The 22,818-nt window shown below is 57.3% G+C and overlaps 10 protein-coding genes across 10 annotated transcripts; 4 read left to right on the forward strand and 6 right to left on the reverse strand.

The window, feature by feature from the left end:
* Positions 1 to 194: 194 nt before the first annotated feature.
* J3D65DRAFT_568929 (putative Xaa-Pro aminopeptidase pepP) lies at positions 195 to 2,208 on the reverse strand. Its single transcript, XM_066797617.1, has 2 exons — positions 1,459 to 2,208; positions 195 to 1,412 (listed from the first exon to the last, which is right to left on the reverse strand). Exons 1-2 carry the CDS (start codon positions 1,815 to 1,817, stop codon positions 359 to 361), a joined length of 1,413 nt encoding a protein of 470 aa, XP_066657071.1. The 5' UTR covers positions 1,818 to 2,208; the 3' UTR covers positions 195 to 358.
* A 215-nt stretch (positions 2,209 to 2,423) lies between these two features.
* Positions 2,424 to 3,859, reverse strand: J3D65DRAFT_619862 (uncharacterized protein). Its single transcript, XM_066799802.1, has 4 exons — positions 3,366 to 3,859; positions 3,206 to 3,306; positions 2,707 to 3,136; positions 2,424 to 2,657 (listed from the first exon to the last, which is right to left on the reverse strand). Exons 1-4 carry the CDS (start codon positions 3,576 to 3,578, stop codon positions 2,595 to 2,597), a joined length of 807 nt encoding a protein of 268 aa, XP_066657072.1. The 5' UTR covers positions 3,579 to 3,859; the 3' UTR covers positions 2,424 to 2,594.
* Positions 3,860 to 5,388, reverse strand: J3D65DRAFT_619864 (cyclin-domain-containing protein). The gene has a single exon (XM_066799803.1). It carries the CDS (start codon positions 4,996 to 4,998, stop codon positions 4,054 to 4,056), a length of 945 nt encoding a protein of 314 aa, XP_066657073.1. The 5' UTR covers positions 4,999 to 5,388; the 3' UTR covers positions 3,860 to 4,053.
* Positions 5,389 to 5,631: 243 nt separating this feature from the next.
* Positions 5,632 to 6,503, forward strand: J3D65DRAFT_298230 (uncharacterized protein). Its single transcript, XM_066795176.1, has one exon. The coding sequence runs from the start codon at positions 5,725 to 5,727 to the stop codon at positions 6,412 to 6,414; it is 690 nt and encodes a 229-aa protein (XP_066657074.1). The 5' UTR covers positions 5,632 to 5,724; the 3' UTR covers positions 6,415 to 6,503.
* An 88-nt stretch (positions 6,504 to 6,591) lies between these two features.
* J3D65DRAFT_645197 (phosphoribosyltransferase-like protein) lies at positions 6,592 to 7,296 on the reverse strand (the record flags this gene model as incomplete). Its single annotated transcript, XM_066802196.1, has 1 exon — positions 6,592 to 7,296. The coding sequence occupies one exon, from the start codon at positions 7,294 to 7,296 to the stop codon at positions 6,592 to 6,594; it is 705 nt and encodes a 234-aa protein (XP_066657075.1).
* Positions 7,297 to 7,464: 168 nt separating this feature from the next.
* On the forward strand, positions 7,465 to 9,877 carry J3D65DRAFT_586907 (P-loop containing nucleoside triphosphate hydrolase protein). The gene is made up of 3 exons (XM_066797764.1): positions 7,465 to 7,644; positions 7,694 to 8,188; positions 8,236 to 9,877. Exons 1-3 carry the CDS (start codon positions 7,515 to 7,517, stop codon positions 9,594 to 9,596), a joined length of 1,986 nt encoding a protein of 661 aa, XP_066657076.1. The 5' UTR covers positions 7,465 to 7,514; the 3' UTR covers positions 9,597 to 9,877.
* Positions 9,878 to 10,985: 1,108 nt separating this feature from the next.
* On the reverse strand, positions 10,986 to 14,604 carry J3D65DRAFT_298248 (fungal-specific transcription factor domain-containing protein). The gene is made up of 3 exons (XM_066795178.1): positions 14,137 to 14,604; positions 13,878 to 14,089; positions 10,986 to 13,829 (listed from the first exon to the last, which is right to left on the reverse strand). The coding sequence occupies exons 1-3, from the start codon at positions 14,483 to 14,485 to the stop codon at positions 11,121 to 11,123; spliced, it is 3,270 nt and encodes a 1,089-aa protein (XP_066657077.1). The 5' UTR covers positions 14,486 to 14,604; the 3' UTR covers positions 10,986 to 11,120.
* A 596-nt stretch (positions 14,605 to 15,200) lies between these two features.
* Positions 15,201 to 16,157, forward strand: J3D65DRAFT_298246 (uncharacterized protein). Its single transcript, XM_066795177.1, has one exon. The coding sequence runs from the start codon at positions 15,420 to 15,422 to the stop codon at positions 15,918 to 15,920; it is 501 nt and encodes a 166-aa protein (XP_066657078.1). The 5' UTR covers positions 15,201 to 15,419; the 3' UTR covers positions 15,921 to 16,157.
* J3D65DRAFT_298279 (uncharacterized protein) lies at positions 16,143 to 17,944 on the forward strand. Its single transcript, XM_066795179.1, has one exon. The coding sequence runs from the start codon at positions 16,396 to 16,398 to the stop codon at positions 17,830 to 17,832; it is 1,437 nt and encodes a 478-aa protein (XP_066657079.1). The 5' UTR covers positions 16,143 to 16,395; the 3' UTR covers positions 17,833 to 17,944.
* Positions 17,945 to 20,302: 2,358 nt separating this feature from the next.
* On the reverse strand, positions 20,303 to 21,623 carry J3D65DRAFT_619873 (uncharacterized protein). The gene has a single exon (XM_066799804.1). It carries the CDS (start codon positions 21,458 to 21,460, stop codon positions 20,606 to 20,608), a length of 855 nt encoding a protein of 284 aa, XP_066657080.1. The 5' UTR covers positions 21,461 to 21,623; the 3' UTR covers positions 20,303 to 20,605.
* Between the last annotated feature and the right edge of the window lie 1,195 nt (positions 21,624 to 22,818).

The following is a 22,818-nucleotide window of genomic DNA, read 5'->3' on the forward strand; positions in this document are numbered from 1 at the left end:
CGAGGAGCTTCAGGTTGGAGCTTGGGCTGGTCCAGGTCCTTGTTGTCAGCGGGCGGGACATCTTCGGATAGATCATTAAGGTATGGTCTGTGCACAGGAGTTCATGGATGGGTGGATGGGCCTCTCTCACTCCCGTCTTACCTCAGAGCTCCAAAGAGTCTCTTCATTTTGGAATGGAAATGATGCACTTTGGGGGAAAAGAAGTATTGTCTTGGATTGAAGACGAAGCACGATCAAGATTCCACCAAGGCTGATCCAAACGGTGTCATACTAAACGGACCACAACCGCCGACTCGAGTCCCACGATGCGGACCTATGCAGTCTAGCCTCGAATCATTGCAACAAACAGTAACTTTGTTCAGTTTCCACCCGTCGCCAGGGTCTCCACTTCATGTAGCGCCTTGGGCGTCTCCGTCAAGTTCTCATAGCCTGTCTCAGTAACCAAAACATTATCCTCAATCCGCACGCCGCCCACGTCCCAAAATCTGGCCAAGACGCTCTCGTCGATAAACTTCTTCTGCTTGTCGTCCTTCAAGAATGGATCGATGATAAACTTGCAAAAGTAGATGCCCGGCTCGACGGTGATGACGCTGCCCGCCGGCAGGTTGCCGCGCACGCGCAGGTAGCGGAACATGGGGTCCTTGTCGGCGTAGTTGGCGTGGCCGCCGCTGTCGTGCGTGTCCATGCCCAGGTAATGGCCCAGGCCGTGCGGGAAGAATGCCACCGAGGTGCGTGCCTCGAAGATGGCGGCCGCGTCGCCCTTGAGGATGCCTACGTCGAGCAGGCCGGCAATGGCCGTGCGGTGCGCCTGTGCGTGCACGTCGTCCCAGCATACACCAGCCTTGAGCGACTCGATGGCTTCGATTTGCATGCGCAGCACAATGTCGTAGATGGCGCGGCTCTCGGGCGTGAACTTGCCCGTCAGGGGAAAGGTGCGAGTAATGTCGCTGGCGTAGCAGTCCTTTTCCGCGCCGGCATCTAGCAGCAGATTGAGCTTGCCTCCGAGGGGCTGGTCGTTGCGGACGTAGTGCAAGGTCGCAGCGCTGGTCCCCGAGGCTACGATGGAGCTGTACGCTTGGTTTCGACAGCCGCGCTCGATGCACGTCTTGAGAAACAAGGCCTCGAGCTCCCGCTCGTTGGTGGCAGAGTTGGCAGCCGCCATGACAGCCGTGTGGGCGGCTGTGGAGACGGTGTTGGCGTGGCTGATGAGGGCGATTTCATAAGGAGTCTTGACAACGCGGCTCTCGTCAATGGCTGTCTTGAGGATTTCGTAGTTCTTGTTCTCAAAAGAGAGGAAAGAAACAGAATCGGAGATTTGGTTGGGAATGGCGTAGATGACAGACTTGGGAGTCTGAGACGAGGCAAAGAACGAGTTGAGCTCAGGTGTAGTAAGACAGTCGTCCACTTGGTACCTTTTCAAGTCAGCGAATTGGTCCAATCGGTAAGAGAGATACAAACCTCTGCAGCGCCTCCTCCTTGGCCATTGGCAGCCCCGACCAAATGACCTCCTCGGGGTCCACCGGGGGGATGAAGAGCGTCGTCTTCTCGCTCTTCAAATCGTACACGACGGCCGAATCGGGCAACTCGCAGCCAGTCAGGTAGTAAAAGTAGCGGCGCTGGCGGAACGGCATCTCCTGGTCGTTATCCTCATTCATGCGCGTACGCTGGCTCTCGAGATAAATGACGCCGTCCGCCACGCCCTCATCGGCCGACTGGAGGTGCGACAGGATATACTCCTTGACCTTTTTGGCGTGCACTTTGGCCGGGTACTTTTGCCCCTTGAGCACATCGCGGACCGAAGGCTTGGAGATGGACATTTTGAGTAGCTCGGCGCGTGCAGCGGTTTTGGCTGACTCGAGGTAGTGTGACAGGGTTTTGCTGAGGTCTCCTGGCGATGATGCTGAAAGCCCTGGTGTGACGGTGTTGCCAGTCGCCTGATTGTTACTCTCTGGCTGGTTTTCTGCAGCTTCGTAGAACTTTTTGAGCTGGTCCGTCAAGCTCTGGTTGGAATTGTCGCTTCGCTGTTGTTTGTCGCGATATTCTTCAACCTTCTTGAGGAGTTGTCTGCGCTTGACGAGATCCGAGTGCTTGGAGCGTAGGCTTCTACAACTTGAGAAGAGGAGATGCTGCTGTCGATTGAAGCTGTGGTGGCTGGTTCGAGATTCCGATGTGGTGACAGAGTTGGAGGTTGATGATGCAAGTCGAGGGACCGATGATAGCCGCGGCACAGTGGGGCGAAGAGCTCCCTTTGCAGATAAGAGGTGGCGCGAAGAGCACGCCGACACGAACATGTAGTTTGAGAATTTTATGCCGCAAAGAGTGTTCCTCTCAATGGCGTGTTGTGGTTTGGGTTGATGATGAAATAAACTCCACTTCACCAGCAGTTCACGTGACACTGGATGATCAGAGCACTTTCCATTCGTCTTGTCAACTTCAATTGATTAGGAAACCATCTCCATTCGTCTAACATATTAATGTAACAATGTGCCTGTATGCGTGATTCATGCGTTCCCGATGCCCTCAACTCCAAATGCTTTTAATGACAAAAATGCAATGCTCGTGTATGCTAGGATCATGATGCTGAAATGCGTAGCTTAATCTTTCCAGCGCGCCAAAAACTTGGCCATGTCGTCAGTGGGGTTGGCAGCAGCAGATTGCTAGACTTCAATTAGATACAATCTCGAATTGGAGACGTACAAAACGTACCGTTCCCTCGACGCTGGAATGCGAATAGGTTTGACTTTGGGTTAGCGTCATTTGAGCATCTGGCGACTTGCCAGGCGTCGTGAACTTGGTAAAGGCGCTCGTGGGGTACAGCATCGTGGTGTGGCTCTTGGTGATGGTCGAGCCTGGAATCTTTGGCATCGGCGCGTATCTCGTCAGACCCGTCTGAAGTGTATAGGCGAGCAGGTAGCTCGCGTCTGCGAGATCCGACGCGGCAGCTGCCGCTCCGCCAACTTGCTGACGCAGCTCAAAGTGGTTCAGGTCTCCTGGGCTCGCAACGTCGAGGATGCTGTCCTTGAGGGACTCGGCGATGGATTCGGGGAATTTTCCGCTCATGCCGTGGAGGGTGAAGCGAGGCGAGTAGTTGGTCACCTTCTGTCCGTCCTTGGTGGTCGAGACTATGCGGAAAAAGCTATGTCGAGGCGTTAGCTGGTGCGGGGGACATTTGGATGCTAGGTCGACTAGCTAGCGTGAGGCTCACTAGGCGTTGGCAGTGTCCCCGCCATCCGAGGGAGAGATGACGCCCTCGGCCGTGTTGCCCTGCGAGAAGCGGCCTTCCTTTGAAATTGTCTTGATAGACGCCTGCGGAGCCAGGTCAGCCAGCGTCCAATGCGCACCGCACTCTCTCTGGTGCTGCGTACAAAGTTGTCGTTGGGGCCCGCGCAAAGATCCAGCTCGTACGTCTCCAAGTCTGAGATTTTGGGCGACTTGCCCGACTCGACCCACTCGACCGTTATCGGCTTGGGGCCGTATCCGACTGTCAGGACATCGCCTTCGTTGACGCTGACGAACTTGACGTCGGCAAGGGCGACGGGGACGAGCGTAGCGAAGAGCGCTGGAAGGGAGAATTTCATTCTGGGTCCAGGCTACCGGTCAGCGGCCGCGAGCGAGAGACTTGGGTCGGAGTGCGTGGTCGGGTGCGTGTTGGACAGGACAGGAGTTGTTTTGGGGTTGTGGAGAGTGGGAGGAGGCTCAAGTTCCTTGAGCGCGAAGTACGCGGAGGGCCAACGGTGCCGTGAGGCGCGCCGCCTGCTGCGCACGCTCGCGCCGCATGGGGGGACCCTGCGTGGCCTTAGCGGCCATGATTTACGAGCACGGCCAGCAGCAAACTACTTTTTTATTATAAAAACATCAACACCTGGAATTGTGGGTATATAATGACAGTTTTGAACAGCGCCGCCGCTTTGGAAAAGAAGAGCTGGGACTCGGTTGTCCTGCGTCACACACAATGCCGAATGCTCCCCAAACGCCAGAGCACATCCCACTTTCAGCGCTGCTATAGATGCATTTCAAAAACAAATCAGCTCATCCGCAATCGTGACAAGATCGTCATGCCGTTATCTGTGCACTCCCTGCCCGTACCGGTAGTCTTGGACGGAACGTGGCCGGCAGCTTGGACTGTACGGCAGCAGCTTGCAGCCCCGCCTGCTGCAACGCCATGGTCTTGATGTACAGGCTCTCCTGGGTAACCTGCAGCTCAAAGTCCAACAGGTAACAAACACTGATCTCCAGCTTGTGGAGCTCCGTCTCGCGCACCCCGCCGACTCCGGCAAATCTTTGTTGCGGATATCGCAGGTCCTCGAGAGCCTTCATGGCGACGCGCAGGGTCCCGAGGACGAGGCGATGGATGGTGCGGCTGGTCAGCGGGACTACTCGATCCTCGACGGCCAGCTTCAGTATGTAGGCGCCGGCAGCGAGGTAGACGGCGGTCGACATGGGGCAATATCGTTGTAATCGCAAGAGGTACTCGTGAAGAGCAATGGGCGGAGGGCTTTTGGAGAAGAACTTGCGGGCAATGGCCGACTGTTGCTTGTGGACGGGCTCTGCGCCGTGGCCGACATCCCTGGCCGACGGCTCGTGGGCGTGGGCCTCGGGACTTCCTATTTCGATTCCACGAAAGGTGGGGGCTCGCAGGTCGTCCGAGGGGACGGGAGTTGCTGGCCTCGAGTTGCTGCGAGACCGAGTGCCTGGCGTCTCCATGGATACTCTGCGCGGAGTGCCTGGGAGACTGATGGGCGGGGTGGGTGGAATGTCGCCGGCGACGCTTGCGAGAGCCATGACGGCTCGACACAGCATCTTCATGGCCGTCTCGGGGCGCATCGTGGCCGGGTCCCAGGCGGCGTCGGCAGGTGGTGAGGGAGCATTTTTGTCTGGAGTGCTGATTTTGGGGATTACGCCGGCATCGGACGAAGGGTTGGGAGGTGCTGGCAGTGGATGGTCGTTTGAAGCGACTGGCGAGCGACTGGCGCCCGCAGTGGCGTCCTGGGCCTCCATGACGGAGGGAGATGTGCAGTTGTTGGCGAGGGCAAGCTCAGAGGAATCCTTGGGCTAGGCGGGCGGAGGTGAGGGTGAGAGTGCGGCTCCTGCTGTGCGTGGCGGCCATGAGCAGAAGACGGGGAAGCGTGAAGGAGCAGGAGTCGCGTGGGGACATGAGGTAGTTGTCGTCGACTGGAGACTCGGCATCTACATATCAGTCCCTCAAGTCAGGCCTGGGTGGTGTGAACGCAGAGGGAGTCCGGGTGGGCGTCGCGCAGCCGGACACAGCACACAGCACCGCACCTCTACTTCAACACGACATGGACACTTCGTGGCTGATCGACCCCGCCTACAGCCAGCCACTAGCAATGGTTCGACTCATGATCACCTCTCCATTGTTCCGTTGCTTCTCCCCTGCTGGATTTGCCCTTGTGACCGCCCTCGTCTTGGACTTGGTCCTGTCCCGTTTTCTTTGACGCCCTCTGTATTCTTATTTCCACTGCAAGGCACCCAAGGGTTGCGGATTGCCTCATTGGACAGCGCCAGCCATTTCCCATTCGAGCCCTCCGATGAGAGCGGAAATTTGTCCGCAGGCAATAGATCCCGTCCACCTCATCCTGCAGAGATATTTTTACCGCTACTGCTGCACATCGTGACCCTCGTTCAGGGTCCTCAGCTCCAGACACGCAACCGTGCAGGCACCGCTCGATAGCCTTCCCCTAACTAGTCGCCTCTCCACGGTCAATGCTTGGTTGTTTATCGCGCATCGCCAACTGCCGAAGGATTCAGCTTGTTGCACCCGCTGATCCATCTTTCCAAGCGCCCGCCCGCCCAAAAAAAAAAAAAAAAAAAAACATCTCTCGTCACGCGGCTCTGTTCCATGGTCGAGGGCTCCATTTCTACTCCTTTGTCCGACCTGTTCCGCTCTCAGCCGCCGGGCCAGGCCTTGGACAGCCGTCGCTTGATCTTTTGTTTTTTCCCGAGGCCGCCTTGCTTTCTGTGGTGCATCGTCGCTCTGTCCGAGCCAACCCGTGTGAGTCGTCACTTTGGCTGGCTGGCTGTGCTGCGTCTTGGCATCTGCAGTCCCTTTGGCCAAAGTCACTTGAGCCTCAACATCAGATACACCGCATGTGTCATTGCCAAATCTGTGCTTTGCGCACAACTTTCATGCATCAGCCGGTCACAAACCTGAGTTGTTCCTCAGTGTTTCAACCAGCTACTCTTTCCCACAAGCAGCCACTATGCAATGCATCGACTGTCCCCATGAGACTTTTGGGTCACTGCTGGCCAACCCAGCGCTGCCGTGTGGACAATGATGAACGTACTCGTACATGTTTTGCTTCATCTTGGTCGCATGCAGAAGTTGGGCTTAGCAGCAGACTGCGTCTTTCCGCGCCTGAAGGCGTCAAGATTGACACGCGCCCGCGGAAATGAAAAACGAATTTGGATGTGAAAGAAGAAATTCTGGATATCCATCGACAAAAAAGAGATCAGCGTCTCTATCGGTCTTCCCCTACAGCTGATTGAGGTATCTCGCCTCGGCCTGGATTTGCTCCGACCTTGTGTTGTTGTTTGAATTGCATGTATGGCACTAGCGCAGTGTTTGTCTGCTCAATCGCTTGCCTTGTACTTCTCCCTGTACTCGAGGAGCTTCTTGAACTCGTCTTCCGAGGCCTTGCTCTTTGCAAACTCGATGATATCGTCCAGGCAGAGAATCGACAGGACGGGAATGCCGTACTGCTTCCTGACCTCTCCAATGGCGCTGGGACGGGGAGTACCGTCGTCGTCAGTCGCACTGGGCGTCTTTTCCTGCCTGTCTACGGCAATGATGATGCCGACAAGAGTTCCACCCTCCTTCTTGATGATGTCAATGGCCTCGCGAATCGCAGTGCCCGCAGTGATGACGTCGTCTACTATGATGACCTTCTTGCCCTTCAATGGCGCGCCGACAATGTTGCCGCCCTCGCCATGGTCCTTGGCCTCCTTTCTGTTGAAGCTGTACGAGACGTTGCCAAACTTCTTCACGTCAATGTCGGCCAGTTTGTCGACCGTGGTTGCGGCGAGGGGAATGCCTTTGTACGCGGGACCGAAGATGACGTCGAACTCGAACGAGGGGTTTTGGGCAACTTCGCTTGCCAGCGTCTGGGCATAGGCGGACGAGATGGAGCGCACGAGGTCGGCACGGTGGAAGAGGCCGGCGTTGAAGAAGTAGGGCGAGATGCGCTTGGACTTGAGGGTGAAGGTGCCAAACTTGAGGGCGTCGGCCGAGACGCACGAGTCCAGAAAGGCGGCCTTGTAGGTGGGCAGGTTCGACATGGCGGTGGTGAAGGGTACGGTAAGGTACATGTACACTGCGGGGAGACGGTGCCAAAAGTTTTGGAGGGGCCGCGGCGGCCGCCAGGGATTGTGGAAGATTGGTTCCGCCGCAGCCCCGACGACTTTTTTTCGCCCTATCGATACCTCCATGTACCCGCCGCCTTTTGCCTCGCTGCCCCGAACATCCTTCACCACAACCTCCACAGGACGCAGACAAGATGAAGACGACTTGGAAGGATATCGCGCCCGTCCCCACCAACCAAGAGTTCCTGGACATTGTCCTGAGCCGGACTCAGAGGCGCTTGCCCACGCAGATTCGCGCCGGCTTCAAGATTAGCAGAATTCGCGGTATGTCTGCTAGGAATTCTCTTCACAACACCGCTGACGAGTGGCAAAGGCTTCTACACCCGCAAGGTCAAGTTCACCGCCGAGACTTTTTCCGAAAAGATTCAAGCCATTCTTGACGGCTTCCCCCGCCTGCAAGACATTCACCCTTTCCACAAGGACCTCCTCAACACCCTCTACGATGCCGACCACTTCAGAATCGCCCTGGGACAGCTGTCCACCGCCAAGCACTTGATTGAAGGAATCTCCCGCGACTATGTCAGGCTGCTCAAGTACGGTCAATCCCTGTTCCAATGCAAGCAGCTCAAGCGCGCCGCCCTCGGTCGCATGGCCACCATCTGCAAGCGTCTCAAGGACCCGCTCCTCTACCTCGAGCAAGTGCGCCAGCATTTGGGCCGTCTCCCGTCGATCGACCCGAACACGAGGACCCTGGTCATCTGCGGATACCCCAACGTCGGAAAGTCGAGTTTCTTGAGGAACATTTCTCGCGCCGATGTAGACGTACAGCCGTACGCTTTCACAACCAAGAGTCTTTTCGTCGGTCACTGTAAGCTTTGATCATCTCGAGGCAAGCAACCACGCTAACAGAAGCAGTCGACCATAAAATGCTGCGTTTCCAAGCTATTGATACCCCCGGTATCCTCGACCACCCGCTCGAGGAAATGAACACCATCGAAATGCAGAGTATTACCGCCATTGCCCATCTTCGTTCTGCGATCATGTACTTCATGGACCTGAGTGAGCAGTGCGGCTACAGTGTTTCGGCCCAGATCCAGCTCTTCCACAGCATCAAGCCGCTCTTCAACAACAAGCTCGTCTTTATTGTCATCAACAAGACCGACTTGAGGACACCCGAGGACTTGGACCCCGAGACCCAGGAGGCCCTGCAAGGAATGCTCAAGTCGGGAGAAGTCGAACTTCTCCAGCTTTCCTGCACTACCCAGGACGGCGTCATGGCGGTCAGGAGTGCCGTCTGCGATCGCCTCATTGCCCAGCGCAACGCCGAGAAGCTCAAGGCTGGTACTGCTGCCATCTCAGGCGAAGTCAGCGGCCGTCTTGGCGACGTTTTGCGCAGGATCCACGTCGCCCAGCCCATGGATGGCATCACCCGCGAAGCCTACATTCCCGACGCCGTCAAGAACAGGATGAAGTACGACAGCACTGATCCCAGCCGCAAGAAGCTGCAGCGCGAGATTGAGGAGGAGAGCGGCGGTGCCGGCGTCTACAACATCAACATGAAGGAGCAGTACCTCCTGGAGAACGACGAGTGGAAGAACGACAAGATCCCCGAAATCTTCAACGGCAAGAACGTGTACGACTTCATCGACCCGGAAATCGAGGCCAAGCTGGCGGCGCTCGAGGCCGAGGAGGAGCAGATGGAGGCCGACGGCAAGTACGAGAGCGAGTCGGACCTCGAGGACGCCGACGACGCCAAGGTGCGGCACAAGGCGGACCTGATCCGCGAGAAGCGCGCGCTGCTGCGCAACGAGGCCAAGATGCGCAAGAGCCTCAAGAACCGCGCGCAGATCCCGCGCTCGGCCAAGGCCAAGAAGCTCAGCGAGATGGAGACGCACCTCGACAGCCTGGGCTACGACACGAGCTCGCTGGCGGCGCGGGCCCGGTCGCAGACGCGCGGCCGCAGCACCACGCGCGGCCGCTCCGAGGGCGGCGAGGGCGCCGGCGACGACGCCATGGACATTGACGGCGGCGACGACAACAAGAGCGCGTTTGACCGCGCCAAGAGCCGCGCGCGCAGCCAGAGCCGCTTCAACCGCCGCGACGAGGGCGTCAGCAACGAGGCGGCGCGCTCCAAGGCCGAGCGCCTGTCCAAGCTGGGCCAGAAGAAGATGAACCGCATGGCCAGGCAGGGCGAGGCCGACAGGCACCAGACGGTCGCGCTGCAGAAGCACTTGAACGCCGGCAAGCGTGGCATGGGCAGCACGAGGAGTCGTTAAAAGCAGTCGTTGTTGTTGCATGGGAGACAGACAGGGTTGGCTGGGTGGGGAGAGTTGCGGCGTTTGAGGGGACAAACCAGATTCTGGATTTTCTTGCTTCACATTTTTCGTTGCCCAAGTCTTTCTTAATGCGTCAATTGTATGTATCTGGTGCTTGCTTGGTTTGGGGCGTCCGTCTTTCTTTGCGGAAAAAAGAGACTTCTGAGAGTCGCCACGGAGGGAGGGGCAAGGACATGCATGAGATAGTCCTGCCAGTCGAATGGAACGATCATTTTATGTCAGTGGTCTCTGCTTGCCTCTCGTGAATGTAGGGCGTGATGCGTGCTTAGTATTCCTACAATACCATCCAGGATACCCAACTTCTACCACCACCACCTACAGGGCACGTCGGACCAGGTACGTGACTACGTCGTCGTCGTCGTCGTCGTCGTCGTCCACCCACCTACAAACCCGCCCCATCATCCGTCAACAACCCAACAATGGCCGCCGTTGCTCCCCATCCACCCGCTCACTCAGGCACACTCTCAGACGTCACAGATATCGCTGGTTGCCTGCCCTGCGGCGACAGACAGACGACTGAGGGAACCAGGAAAAGTAACAGAGGGCCGCAGAATGCTGCTCAGTGGAGAGCGAGTGGATGAGAGGGCGTGGCCGAGGGGGGGTGGACACACGCAATGACATGCAGCTCACCTACGCAAGTTAACCGGAAAAGAACTGAGGCGTAGGGAGTGAGGGGTGTTGAGCAGACTCCGGTCGATTTACCAAAATTCCCCAACGGAAACAAGGCCAGAGAGCCATGTAACAAACGGGCCAATCACACAAGGCTTCAAACCCACCCACCACATGCCATGCCATCTCGTCCATCTCACTTTAACCACCACTACAATTCGCATAACCAGCCATGTAGGTAGTAAGATGATCATGAAAGCGCGCATATACACGTATATACTCGCCATCGCATCCGCATTCGCACGCATATGCATACGCACATGTGCCTATGTATATATGTACCCATGTATGTGTACGAGGAGGTATTCCACCCACCGACAACAAAATCAGCAACCCATCGCTTAAGAGACAATCCAGCCCAAAAGAGAAGAGAAGAGAAGAGAGAAGGAAAGCTAAACCAAATCTCCCCCAAAAAGGAGAAAAATTGCAGCTCCAACGCGACAATGACGACATGACGTAAGGTAGGTAGCGGAGAGACGAGACGAGACGAAACGAGACGAGGCGGGAGTATCATCCATCCATCCATTCATGTACAGAGAAGAAAGAGAAAGAGAAAGAGACGAAGAAGGCGAGAAACATAGGGGGCCGTCGCTTGCGCCAATGTGGGAAAAGGGTCGAGGCGAGAGAAGTGAAAAGAGGAAAGAGGAAAGAAGAAAGAGGAAAGAAAAAAGGGAAAAGACAAGGAGTCCACGCGTTCGCTCGTCATCATGGCTGGACATCAAAAAGCAAGAATCAGAAGAAGGAGAAGGAAAAGATGGAAAAAACATAGAGCCAGAGCAGCTCACCCACCACCACTCAATACTTCTCCCCCGGCGCCGACATCTCAATGCACTTGCCCAGCAGCCGACTCGCCTCATGCAGCAGCTCCCAGCGCGTCTTGACAAACATGTCGCGCAGCAGCACCAGCAACCCGATGCAGGCGTTGCGGTCGCGCAGCTTGACCAGCTCGTCCGGCGCCGACACGCCGCCCACGCGCCGCAGGAACCCGCGCATGTCGCGCACCAGCGCCTCGCGCGTCGTCAGGTCGTCGTACGGCGCCGTCAGCGCCCCGTCCAGCGCGAACCCGTACGCCCACACGATCAGCGCCGCGAAGTACAGCACCCACGGCCGGTTGAGGAGGAAGTCTTCGCGCGCCGAGTACGTGAAGCCGGCGGCGGTGTCGGGGGTTTGTGGCCCGCCGCCGGCGTTGAGGTGGTGGTGTTGGTGCGCGGCGCGGCTGGACGAGCTGAGCGCCGGCGACGACGCCGTGCGGTGGTCGGCTGGCAGCAGCACTTGGCTGAGGAAGCGCAGCGCATAGAAGGTTGCGTCGCGCGCGCGCGCCGACGGCGCCCAGTGCTCCTTCATGCGGCGCTGCGCCGCGGCGTAGTCCTGCGGGCCAATGTTGCGGCCGAGCAGGCGCGTGGCGCCGGCGTAGATCTGGCAGTCGACAATGTCGACGTGCATGGCCATGTGGGCGAGGTGGTGGAGCACGGTGCGCGACTCGAAGACGTTGTCGTCGATGATGCCCGTGTTGTACGTCGAATACGCCGACGGCGGCGACGACAGGTCGCCGTTCTTGGCCAGCGACGTGTCGAAGTCTTGCTTCCAAAAGTCAAAGGCCCGCGTTAGGCTGCCTCGCCACTTGTCGCGGCCTCCGAGCGCTTGCGATGCCCCCAGTGAACTGACTTGGAGGTCTCGCTGCGTCATGTGCCAGCTTACGCTCAAGAGGCCGGCCATGAGGATGGTGCGGCCAAACGAATTGGTCCGCACGGCCTGGCCACTGAGAGTCTTCTTGAGGCCGTCGAGAAATGTAATCGGCTTGATGCCGTTGCTGCGAAGGCTGGACTCGACGCGTCCCACTTCTTGCGCACTGGTGGCCGACCACAGCGCCTCGTCGCAGGGAAGCGGTAACCGCATCTCGTGCGCGACCATGACGGCAGAGTGGCCAAACATGGTTGCGTGTATCGAGTCGATGACAAATGCCGCAAAGGCTGCTCGCCGTGTCGCCTCATTGGTGATCCACTGATCCCACCACTCTTCCTGCGCAGTCGTTGCTGACACAGACCCATGCCTGCTGTCTTTTGCGCTGGGTGGCGAGTCCAGAGGTGACCTGCCAATCAGAGAGCTGCCTCTTCGCATCAATGTCAGAGTCGTGGCGTGGTGAATGTGTGCGCGCTCATGGAGAGGCCGCGTGGAATACATCTTCTCGAAGCACTCCAAGAGTATGAGTGCTTGAAACACCCACAACTTCGCCGGCGGCCTAAAGTCAGCATCCATAAAGATTTCCCACCTGAGGTGCCATGCAATGAAATTCGCAAGCTCCGCACACGTCGTCGTAACGTCCAAGCCAAAGCTCTTCTCCAGACAGGACGCCCCAAGCGCCATCATGGCCAGCAAAAGTAGCGGCGGACAACTTGCCGCATTGAATGTGGGCCGATGTAATATGGGAAGTTGAGTATGGAAGTGAACCCAGTAGGAACCGATATATGTCTGCATCATCTTCAAGCTGAGCACATGATTGTCGTCGTCCATGTTGCCCTCGAGGAACTCTTCTTTTTGTTTCTTGACAGGCTGATGATGGGTCTCGTTGAAGCGTGCCTCCACCAAGTCGAGGAGCTGCTGTCGCTTTTCTTCTGACAATGCCGACTCTGGAAGACTGGTATCGAGAATGCTGTTGACAGACATGGGCTGGTGGGGAGGCGCGGGTTGGTTATAGTACGCATTTACATTTGCGTCGAAGCCAAAGAATGGGGTTGGCATTCCAAAATTGGATCCCGATCCAGGCATGCTCGGTATGTTACCCGAAGAATATGCCATGGGCGACTGGCCAGGACCAAAACTAGATTCGTTAAACAGCCACGCTGTAAAGTCGTCTGCCATTGCAAAGGGGGAGCGACTGTAGCCCTCTCCCCCAAACACGGGCATCGAGTAATTTGGGTTGAAGTTGTCCAGCATCTGGACGTCGCCAGGGTTGTTGATTGGGTCCATGCTATTTGCTGGCATGACGAAGTTTTGTGGAGTTGCGTGGGCAGACTGTACATGTGGAAATCCTGGTGGGGGCAGAGAAGTCAAATGCGGCGCCGCCTTCTTTTGCTGTGAATATGCCGAAGCAGGATTGGATTGGTTGTTTAGATTAGTGGCCGTGATGGAACCCGTGACGAACGGCGAACTCATATTGCCCGTCTGTACAGCTCCCCCTTGTTTGTGCATTTGCGGTGAGGTAAATCCCTGACTGTTTTGATGTGGAGAGAATTGGGACCCCGTGTTGCCCAGGCCGTCAAAGCTAGATGATCGCTGAGAGGTGCCGTAGCTGGATGAACTTCTCTGGCGGGCGTCTGGCATGGACATGTTGGTGGAAGCCCATGCATCGATACTACTTCGCCGTGTCGAGGGGCTTCCTGGGGCTGGTATGCCGACGGCAGACTGCATTGAAGCGTTGTATTGTGCAGATCCTAGCCTCGCTGACGGTCCCACAGCATTGGCAGGCGATTGTGACATGTACGACGGATCGCCGACTGGCTGGTTCTGAGACTGGTTCAGTTTGTTTCTGCACATGTTGTTCTGAGCACTCACTAGCGGCGAGTTGTCAGTCTTGACCATTTTCGCATTTCTGTTGGCCATGGCGCTAGCGACGATTGGGTTGATGTTGTGCAAAAAGGTGTCTTTGCGCAGCAGTTGCGAACCCCTTGCCGTATGTCTCTCCTTGTGTCTAGCGCACAGGTCCTGTCTAACAAACGAACGGTGGCAGTCGGGAAAATCGCAGTAGTATATTTGTTTTGGGTTGTCTGCGGCCCGTCAGTCCCATGGCGGGCAGATGATGGAGTCGACCTACGATTCAATTGGTGTCTGTACAGATGCTCTGCCCTCGAATAGCTCTTTCCGCAGCCCTCGTGAGGACATTCAAACTTCTTGTCCAAGCCCTTGCGACTCCGTCTCCGCTTCCGCGAGTTTCCAGGCGTAGCGTCTTCAGAGGTTTTGCCTTGGTTGTCTAGGTCATCGGCGCTCTCGTCTTCTCTGTCGCGACGGCGGCCTCGGCTCTGGTCGGAGTTGGGACTCGTCATGTCTTGGGGCCGGAGGTTTGTCTGGCCGGCGGCGTGGGTAGATAGCGAGGCTTGGACGTTGGGCGGGTTGCCGAATGCGAGCGGGTTTCCTGCCTGTGGTGGCAGTATCTGCGCCGTCATAGCTCGCGTGACGTCGCAAAGGGCAGAGGGCTGTCAAAAGCGCAGTCTCACCCGTGGGTAGCCGCGGCGGGCGGTGGTGAGGGCGAGGTCGCGGGAGGGGCAGGCGGTTTGGCGTTCGGGTAGCACGTCGACCCGCAGTCTGGGGATATTGTGGTTTGGTGGCACAAGAGAGGATGAAAGCGTGGGCCTGAGAGGAGAGGTGGAGGACGGTGGGGCAGAGTGGATAAGAAGGCGTGGTGATGCGGTGCCGTCGACGGCGAGGGAGGCTAGCGCAAGTTGACGTCTGGGACGAGGTCGCGCCTGGTGGAGACAGGGGAGGGCCTTGGGGAGGGCCAAGCCAGGAGAGGACCCTGGGAGATTTTTTTTTTGATTTTTTTGGTGTTGTCGGTCGATGGATGGATAGACTTGGTAGCGGATGGTGGACGTCTGGGACCGGGCGACGTCGATCCGATGGCTCGTGCCGCAGGGCGTGGGGAAGTCGGAGGCACGATGGATGACATTTCCGCCGCATCCGCGAATAAAACCCACCGACGACCCAAGACGCTACCCTGGCGCTGCGCCCGCCACGGCCGATGCTATTGTGATGTCCAGGTTGTCCCTGCGCGTCGTCTTTGCAATGGGTCCTACCCTCGCTCCCCCACAGTCCGCGCCATGGCGTGGGGAAGCGTGGGGACGGCCTCACCTCTCTCTGCTGGACTACCACCATCTCCACCATCTCCATCATCTGCAACGCCATGTCCGTTTCTTTCTCCGTCACAACTGAACATGGACACTATCAGTCCGGGCCATCTCCGTCTCCTCCGCGTGCCCCACCGTTGGGTTGTTTCGGCCCGCCCTGCCTCGGTCCAGCGCTCTTGACAGACGTTCCAATCAGACGCTTCATCACCATCTCGGCCGGCCTCTTTTTCTTTTTCAACCATCCCTGTGCATTCCCATGGTCCATTTTCGGATGCTTCCTGCAAGACTCCCCGAACATATCGGCATACGTAAAAGCCATTATCGGACATGGTCCTGTGCCGTGGTTGCGCCACACGTCGTCCTTGTGGCGGCATACAGCACATCACCAGCCTCCAAGATTGTCAAGTCGATCGGCCGAAAGCATGAGTCAATATCTGATCCAATAGGGACACCCGAGGTGATGGCCATTTGCTGCGTTTCACTGGTGTGCTCACTGAGAATGGGACATGTACAAACGGCCCGGGATGACTGTTCGCCCTGGATTTTGCAGGCTGACGAAATGCCAGCCCAAGAAGCTCCCCGTGGCGCTGACTGGCCTGCACGGTCGGAATTCTTGCAAGCCTCTCGTCCGTCAACAGGGAAACGGCCGACGCTCCTTTTGCTTGAGAGTTCAAGATTCAGGCAAGACATTCTGGATTTTGCTCGTCAGGAACAACCTGGGTTGAATCTGGGCATGGGCATGGCGTTGCTTGAGTGACCGTGGTTCCGACCAAGCTTTCTTGGTCCTGCGATGTGGACAAACTGCGGTGTCAAGGCGCGGGATACTATAATTTTGCAAGGCTGGTGGGGTCCGAATTGTCGACAGGGGCCATGTAAATGACTAGCAGCTGATTCAGCTGAAGGTGGTTCAAAGTTGAGCCCAGGCAGTCTCCTGCGGTGTCGTCTGGTGTTGCAGGTCGACGACCCACCTCAGCGGGCCGGGACAGAAACCGAATCGGCTTCGGGTTCCGGTTCTCCTTCCCGTCCACTGCTCACCGCCGCGCCGAGGCCGAGTTCCGTTCCTTCCGCTCCTTCGGTTCCACCCACCGGCTCCACTCTTTTCGTCGGCACCGCCGGCATGACATAAGATCCGCGTTCCTCTCCCTACCTACCTCACATACCTTACCCAGACCTCCAAATCCCATCATGCATCCACCTCGACTCTGCATCCTCACCCGTCCTCACTCCCCACCATGGCAGATTCCGCCCCTCCCACCGGCCTGGGAGCCCGCTTGAAATTCGCCCTCAGGCCGAAAAAGAGTCGCAGCCGCCTCGCCAAGAAGCCGCCGCCAGACCACATGAGCCTGCACAGTGAGGCTTCCAGACCTCAGACTGCCAAATCGCTCCACTACCATGATGGCTCCATGCGTGCCGCCCCCGACATCATTGACAAGTCGACCGGGGAGCGCACCGACATTACTGCCCTCATGCATGGTCTCCAAGACAATTCTGAATCAGGAGAACAGGCTTACTACATTGAACACGACAACCACCGCAGTCCTGGAGAGCCTCTAGTCGCGAGCTTACCCTCAGACCTGTGGGCCAGAATTGCTGCCCATCTGCAGCTCGCCGACGCCGCCAGCTTGGCCTTTACGACTAAGCTGCTTTTTCAGCGAATTGGACCTGGACCCTGGGAGAATCTACGGCTGGAAGAAAATCGCCAACGTAGGGCTGAATTTTTGGCAAGGCTAGACTATTCGATGCCTGACCATCTGCTGTGCTTCCCCTGCGCAAAGTTTCACTTGCGCATCCAGCCTGGCCAGGAAACTCTCAAGCCCCCAACCGTCCTCAACCCGTTGTTCGAATGTCCAAATGCACAGAACCCTCTGCTGCCTCCATCTCGCATCCGCCTCACCTCAACCCGGAACCTCCCATTCACCTTTGTCCAGCTGGTCATGCGTGCCCACCGCTATGGTCCTCGGTATGGCATCCCATGCGACGAGCTATTTAGGCGCTGGAAAGATCCCGACAGCGGATGGTCGCATCAAACACGCTACCATGTCGTCAAGGGACACTTGCTCTTGCGAGTCGTCAGTCAAACCTTTGCGACTGCGGGCCTTCCGCCTTCTGGTCAGCGCACGCTCCTCTTCTCGCGCCAAGACTACTCGCCGTACTTTTCCGTGTGCGCTCACTGGAAGGACGGCGAGCTGACGAATCTGTGCAAATGCGCGCTGAACCATCTGCCCAAGCCGCAGACTGGGAGTGGGCCGGAGCAGCAGTTCCAGCGCCGCATCGACACGGTGCGCAAAGCCAGCGCGCCCCTGACGGCCCTCCGCGCGGCCAGCCAATGCCCGGAATGCCGATCCATACGGCGGTGCCCGGAGTGCCCGACAGAGTATCTCGTCGAGCTGAAGCTGGCCGAGGACAAGAGCGACCGGGCGCAAATGTTCAAACAAGCCATCTCGGTGACGCGATGGAGCGACCTTGGAGACGGGACGACGCCCGCCACAGCCGAGTGGGCGGCATGCAGGGGCGACAACGAAGCGTACGATTCGTTCGAGGCCATTGGCCGGCGCGCCATCTCGGGCACATTTGAGAGTCAGACGGGCGACTTCATCCCGGGCCAGCGCGTCCGCTCGCTGAACCCGAAGAACCAAAAGAAAGGCGAAGAAGGACATAACTGGTACTGAGCTTAAGCCGACGCACGCAGAAAGCCTGTCTCTGCCCTACACACCACGCCAGTGCCGCGGCGCAAGAAAAAGTCTCGCGACTCGCGACTCGCGTCGAGCATTGGTTTTTCTGGACGGCCCACGGCGTCGCCGACGCCGAGACGCGTCTGGACAACACCAAGCAAGCCTGAAAACGTAATGGCAGGTGATGGGCGTCGTAGATGGTAGGATCCCGCATCTCATCTCATGCTCGCCCTGTCTGGCGTCCAACATGGTACTCAAGCGCGTTAGCGGCTACCCTTGCGCGCCATCTCAGCCACAGCAGCCCGCTGGAAGAAGCAAAACGGGCGCCGCGCCATCTACGATTCCCGCATGACAGGAGCATCCGTTCGCCACTGCACTGTGGCCATTGCACTGTGGCGGACGAGCAAACACACTTTTCCGCGCGCCGCGGACCGCTGCCAGCCCTACCGTATCGAACACGAGCGACGAAAGAAGAATGCAGATTCAATGTGGGAAGGGAAAGGGGCTGATGGACGAGGAAGAGGTGGAGGTGGGCTCTGCTCTGCATCTGCTTCTCCACACCATGCAGCAGCAGACGCGATGTCCATGTCCATATCCACGTCCCTGTCCCTGCCACGATCCCTCCCCACAATCCACCTCGTCGGCCCTGTCCCTGCTGCCCTACCTCCACTACAATCATATCTGATCCAGAAGGAATCATCGTTTACGCACGCACTGCACACGGCCGATTGCGGACGGATGCGGTACCGGCATGGGCACGGGCGCGTACGGTACCTTGTTGTCACTTTGCGTGAGGCTGGCTACCATGCCTTGCCTCGCCACTAGTTACCTTGGTTACAACCTGCCCGTGTACCCGGCAGCGAGGAACCCACCCACCCACCCATCCCGTTCCCGTTTCTGATTCTGATTCCGATTCCGTTTTCGGTGTACAGTGCATATACCTAGTCAGAGCGGCGACAGCGGCGGCGGCAGCAATGGTCGAAGGACAAACTTGAGGTATGAGAGGACAAAGGGCAGACAGCGGCAAAGAACAAACAAACAAACAGGGCCGCCGACCCGCCTGCTCGCCCGGCCAATCCTCCAGGCAAGGAAAACGGCAATTCCGACCTGTCTTCACGGCCCATCCAACCAACCCATGCGCCGACAAAGTGGAAAGAAAAAGCAAGAGGGGAAAAGAGACAAGAAGAACAAGAAAGAGGAGGAGAAGAGCAAGAAAGCGGGCGAGTACGCGCGCTGATTGGCTCTTTTGCGTCGTTTTTTTTCTTCTGGGCGGGCGGCTGGGTGACACATGGCCTGCTGATTGGCTATATTCATATATAGACTAGACATGTCGACTACGGGTAGATAGATACCAGACAGGGCAGGCAAGACAATCAGATAACAACCTGTAGTGAAGGTACGGGAAAGCTGTCTGTTTGTCATGCTCACTCGCCACGCGTATCTACCTGCCTGCCTGCCTCTACTACTTGCCATACTTGGGCGTTGCGAGGGGGGGGGGGGGGGGGGGGGGGGTCGCATTTGCATTTCCCCATCGAGTCGACCGGCCATGTACATGTAGGTACGTACTGTCGGAATGGCGGATCGGTATCGCGTACATATCAACATCATGCACAATCCAAGCACACGTTCGTAGCCCGACTAGTCCAATCCCCGCCATCAATCAATCAAGTCGTCGAAAAAATGATATCACTGCCACCACCAGCACTTGACTGAATCATCTTATCTACCTATCTATCTACCCGCCCATCTCTCTCTTTGCCTTCACTCCACACGTCACCGCATCACCTCATCAGTGAATGCTCCCCCCTCCGCCTACACGCATCTACGCGCATCCGTCTCTGTCCGCCCATCCGTCTCATCTTACCTGACCTGACCTGGCCTCCGTCCTTTCTTCCTTCTCCCCTTCTCCCCTTCTCCGCCCTCCTGCGTTGGCGCCGTGGAGAAAGGACCGACGTAAACCTGTACATCCATCCATCCATCCATCTCCTTACATACCTTACACACATCATCATCATCATCCACCTACGCGCACACACACACACACACACACACACCATCTACCTCCACACACAAACCGCAGCGGAGAAACAGCCCGGCCCGCCGCGCTATCTATCTACTTATCTATCCGGCATCCGGTATCTACAAGCAAGCCGGAGCCGGGGAAGAAAGGCAAAAAAAAAAAAAAGAAAAGAAAAAAAAAGGAGAAAGCCAAGCTACAGCTGCGGTACCAAGAAGCTAGGACGACAGCCCTACGCATTAAGCATACAGTTATCCGAACAAAAACGAAACAGAATCCGAGGACGGATACGAATCGCCTCCTTCTCCTCCTCCTCCTCCTGTTTTGCGTCTGTGTCTGCGTTGGGGTTGCGTTGCGCAAATGCCTACCTCATGGAGTATGTACTGTAGCTAGAAAGTCCGCATCAGACTCGTCATCACGATGGCACGCGATTGTCGCTTTGGCCAAGTTGTAGAGTCCAAATTTATATTCCTATGTTACACAGCTAGAAGCTAGTTCGCGCCCTACACCAAGTATACAAGGGTTGCTCGCGGCACGAAAACATGAACAAAGAAGAGTGCTTAACAGAGACTGTAGCAATTTGATTCCAACCCACCACTCGTCCACCACCACCACCACCACCACCACAACGCCATGGACCGTCTGCGTCTGTTGTATTTGTTCACAGATACGATCCGCTATGCAGAGTTGATAAGGTGTTACAAGGTGCGCGCAGGAAAAGCGAGTCACTCCTCGCCCTCACATACACACCACTTAGTGGTTCTGGGAAGCCTGCTGGAGCTGAGCGTGGGCCATGACGACAAAGTTCTTGGTGGCCTCGCCAGCAAGAGCCCAAAGCTCAAACGCCATGACGTGCACGGCGAGGAAGAAGATGGCGGTGGAGACGAGGAAGATCTTGACGTAGAGCTTGATGAGGCGGAGGCGAGCCTCGCGGTTGAAGCTGCGCCAGGCATCCATGAAGCCAATGGCGCCCGAGCCGCCCAGGACCTTGGGGACGACCTTGCCGTCAAAGGTGCGGTCAAAGGGGATGATGGTGTCATCCTCGTCGGGGAGCATCGACGCCTCCACGCGGACGAGCTGGACTTTGGCGGGCAAGACGACAAAGAGAGCGACCGTCACAAGAGCGCCAATCACACCGGCGATGCGGAGACCAGCGAACCACCTCGCCGAATTCGCCATGTCGGTGTTGGAGACACGGGCGAGGTCATGCTGGACAAGCTGTCCACTGCAGCCAGCCTGGAAGAAGACGAGGAGCTGAACAGCCTCGTAAACCATGGCAGGGAGCCACAGCTGCTTGTAGGAGCCCTTGATGGCGGCGTAGCGAGCCATGAACTTCTTGCCAGGCATGGCAATGGTCGCATGGGTCCAGATCATGTGCATGGGCGCCGTAACAATGGCCACGAGAATGCTGTTGAGGATGATGCTAAAGGGCAGCATGATGCGAGGCATGATAGCGTTCAGCAGGGACGTCGAGGCGCCAACGGCCATGACGTAGAGAAGACCGAAGAGCATGCCACGGAAGCGAGCGGTCCAGCCAGCCTGGCTCGTAATGTGCTTGATGGTGCTGCGAATCTTGGAGGTGATGGGCTTGGTATTGACGATGGTCATCTTGGGGAGGGCGCCACCGAGGAAGGCCTGGGCCTCGGCCTGCTTGTCGGACACGTCGACGCGGGCTTCATCGTCGTCGGCGTCGGCAACGGTAATGGTAACGGCGGTGGCGGGAGACTCGATGATGCAGAGAGTGGAGACGACATGGCGAAGGGTGTATTGCACCTGCGAGGGTATTAGCGACTCGAGTCAGGACACGGTCTGGGGCAAAGCGTACCAAAGAGTAGAAGAGGAGGAGCGCAAAGGCGGTAGAGTAGATGACGGCCAGAGAGCCTGTCGAGATCTTGGGGCCTTCAGCGTCCGAGGGCTGGTTGCGGTGCGTCTGAGCGTATTCGACTCCGCGACGCACGGCGTGGTGCATGAGGCGATCGGTGACGCCCATGATGAGAGATCAAGGAGAGGCAAGCGGGACAGACGGGTGGGCTGTGTATTGGTGTGAGATGATCAAAAGCAGGAGAGCAGAGAGAAGTGAAGATGAAGAAGTGGGAGGGTGAGAAAAGGAGCCGGGCGCCGTCAGAAGTAGTGTTTGAACGGTCGTGTCGAAGGAGCGCGTAGGCAGGCAACAGCGCCGGCGGAGCAGGGCATCGGGCAGGGCATCCGGATGGCATGTCAGCCGAAGGAGCAGGAGCAGGTGCAGGTGGGGCCCATGACGATCTCCAAGAATAGGGCTGACCCGATCAGGACTAGCGCCACGGGGTCCTGCTCCAACACCACGACTAAACCATCGTCGCTCTTCCAACCAACTCTCCTCTTTCTCCCTTTACTCACCTGTTCATCTTTAGGTCAAATCTCTTGCACCCGTGTTGCAACATCTCCTCCATGGACAACAACTGCGTCACTCCCATCAGACTATCAAACCAGCCATCCCAGCCCCGTTGCCCGTGAAGCATTCGAGCATCTCCATCTTCATGTGGAACGTCGAGACTATCAGTGCCACCGCCTGCCAACATGTGCTTTTGCATTCTTTGACGCGCGTATCGGCAGCCCCCCACACCAAGCACTGGGGCATGGCGCGGAAGCATTCCTCTCGCCCACCTCTTCCATTCCACCTGATAGTCCCACGTCTTTGGGAAGTGGAACAACCTGCGACCTTGGCATGTACGTCCACTGTCATTTTGCATCGGACCTCGCACCATCTGAAGTCATGGTAAAAGGCTGACTCGATGAAGCTAAATTTGGCTTCTTGCCAAGGAGCCCCCGTGTGGGCTTGACAATCTTGAACGGCTACTCAACTTGAGCGATTGTGGCCGCAACAACCACACACGCTGTACCAAGGCTCCAGACACGAGGTATGTTGCCGATCAGACGCTGCGGATTACCCGGCCCACGTCGACCAACGCGGTTCAAGTCTCTGGATA

Source organism: Phyllosticta citribraziliensis (genome assembly GCF_038025025.1).
Source record: "Phyllosticta citribraziliensis strain CPC 17464 chromosome Unknown J3D65scaffold_4, whole genome shotgun sequence".
Taxonomy (NCBI): Eukaryota; Fungi; Ascomycota; class Dothideomycetes; order Botryosphaeriales; family Phyllostictaceae; genus Phyllosticta; species Phyllosticta citribraziliensis.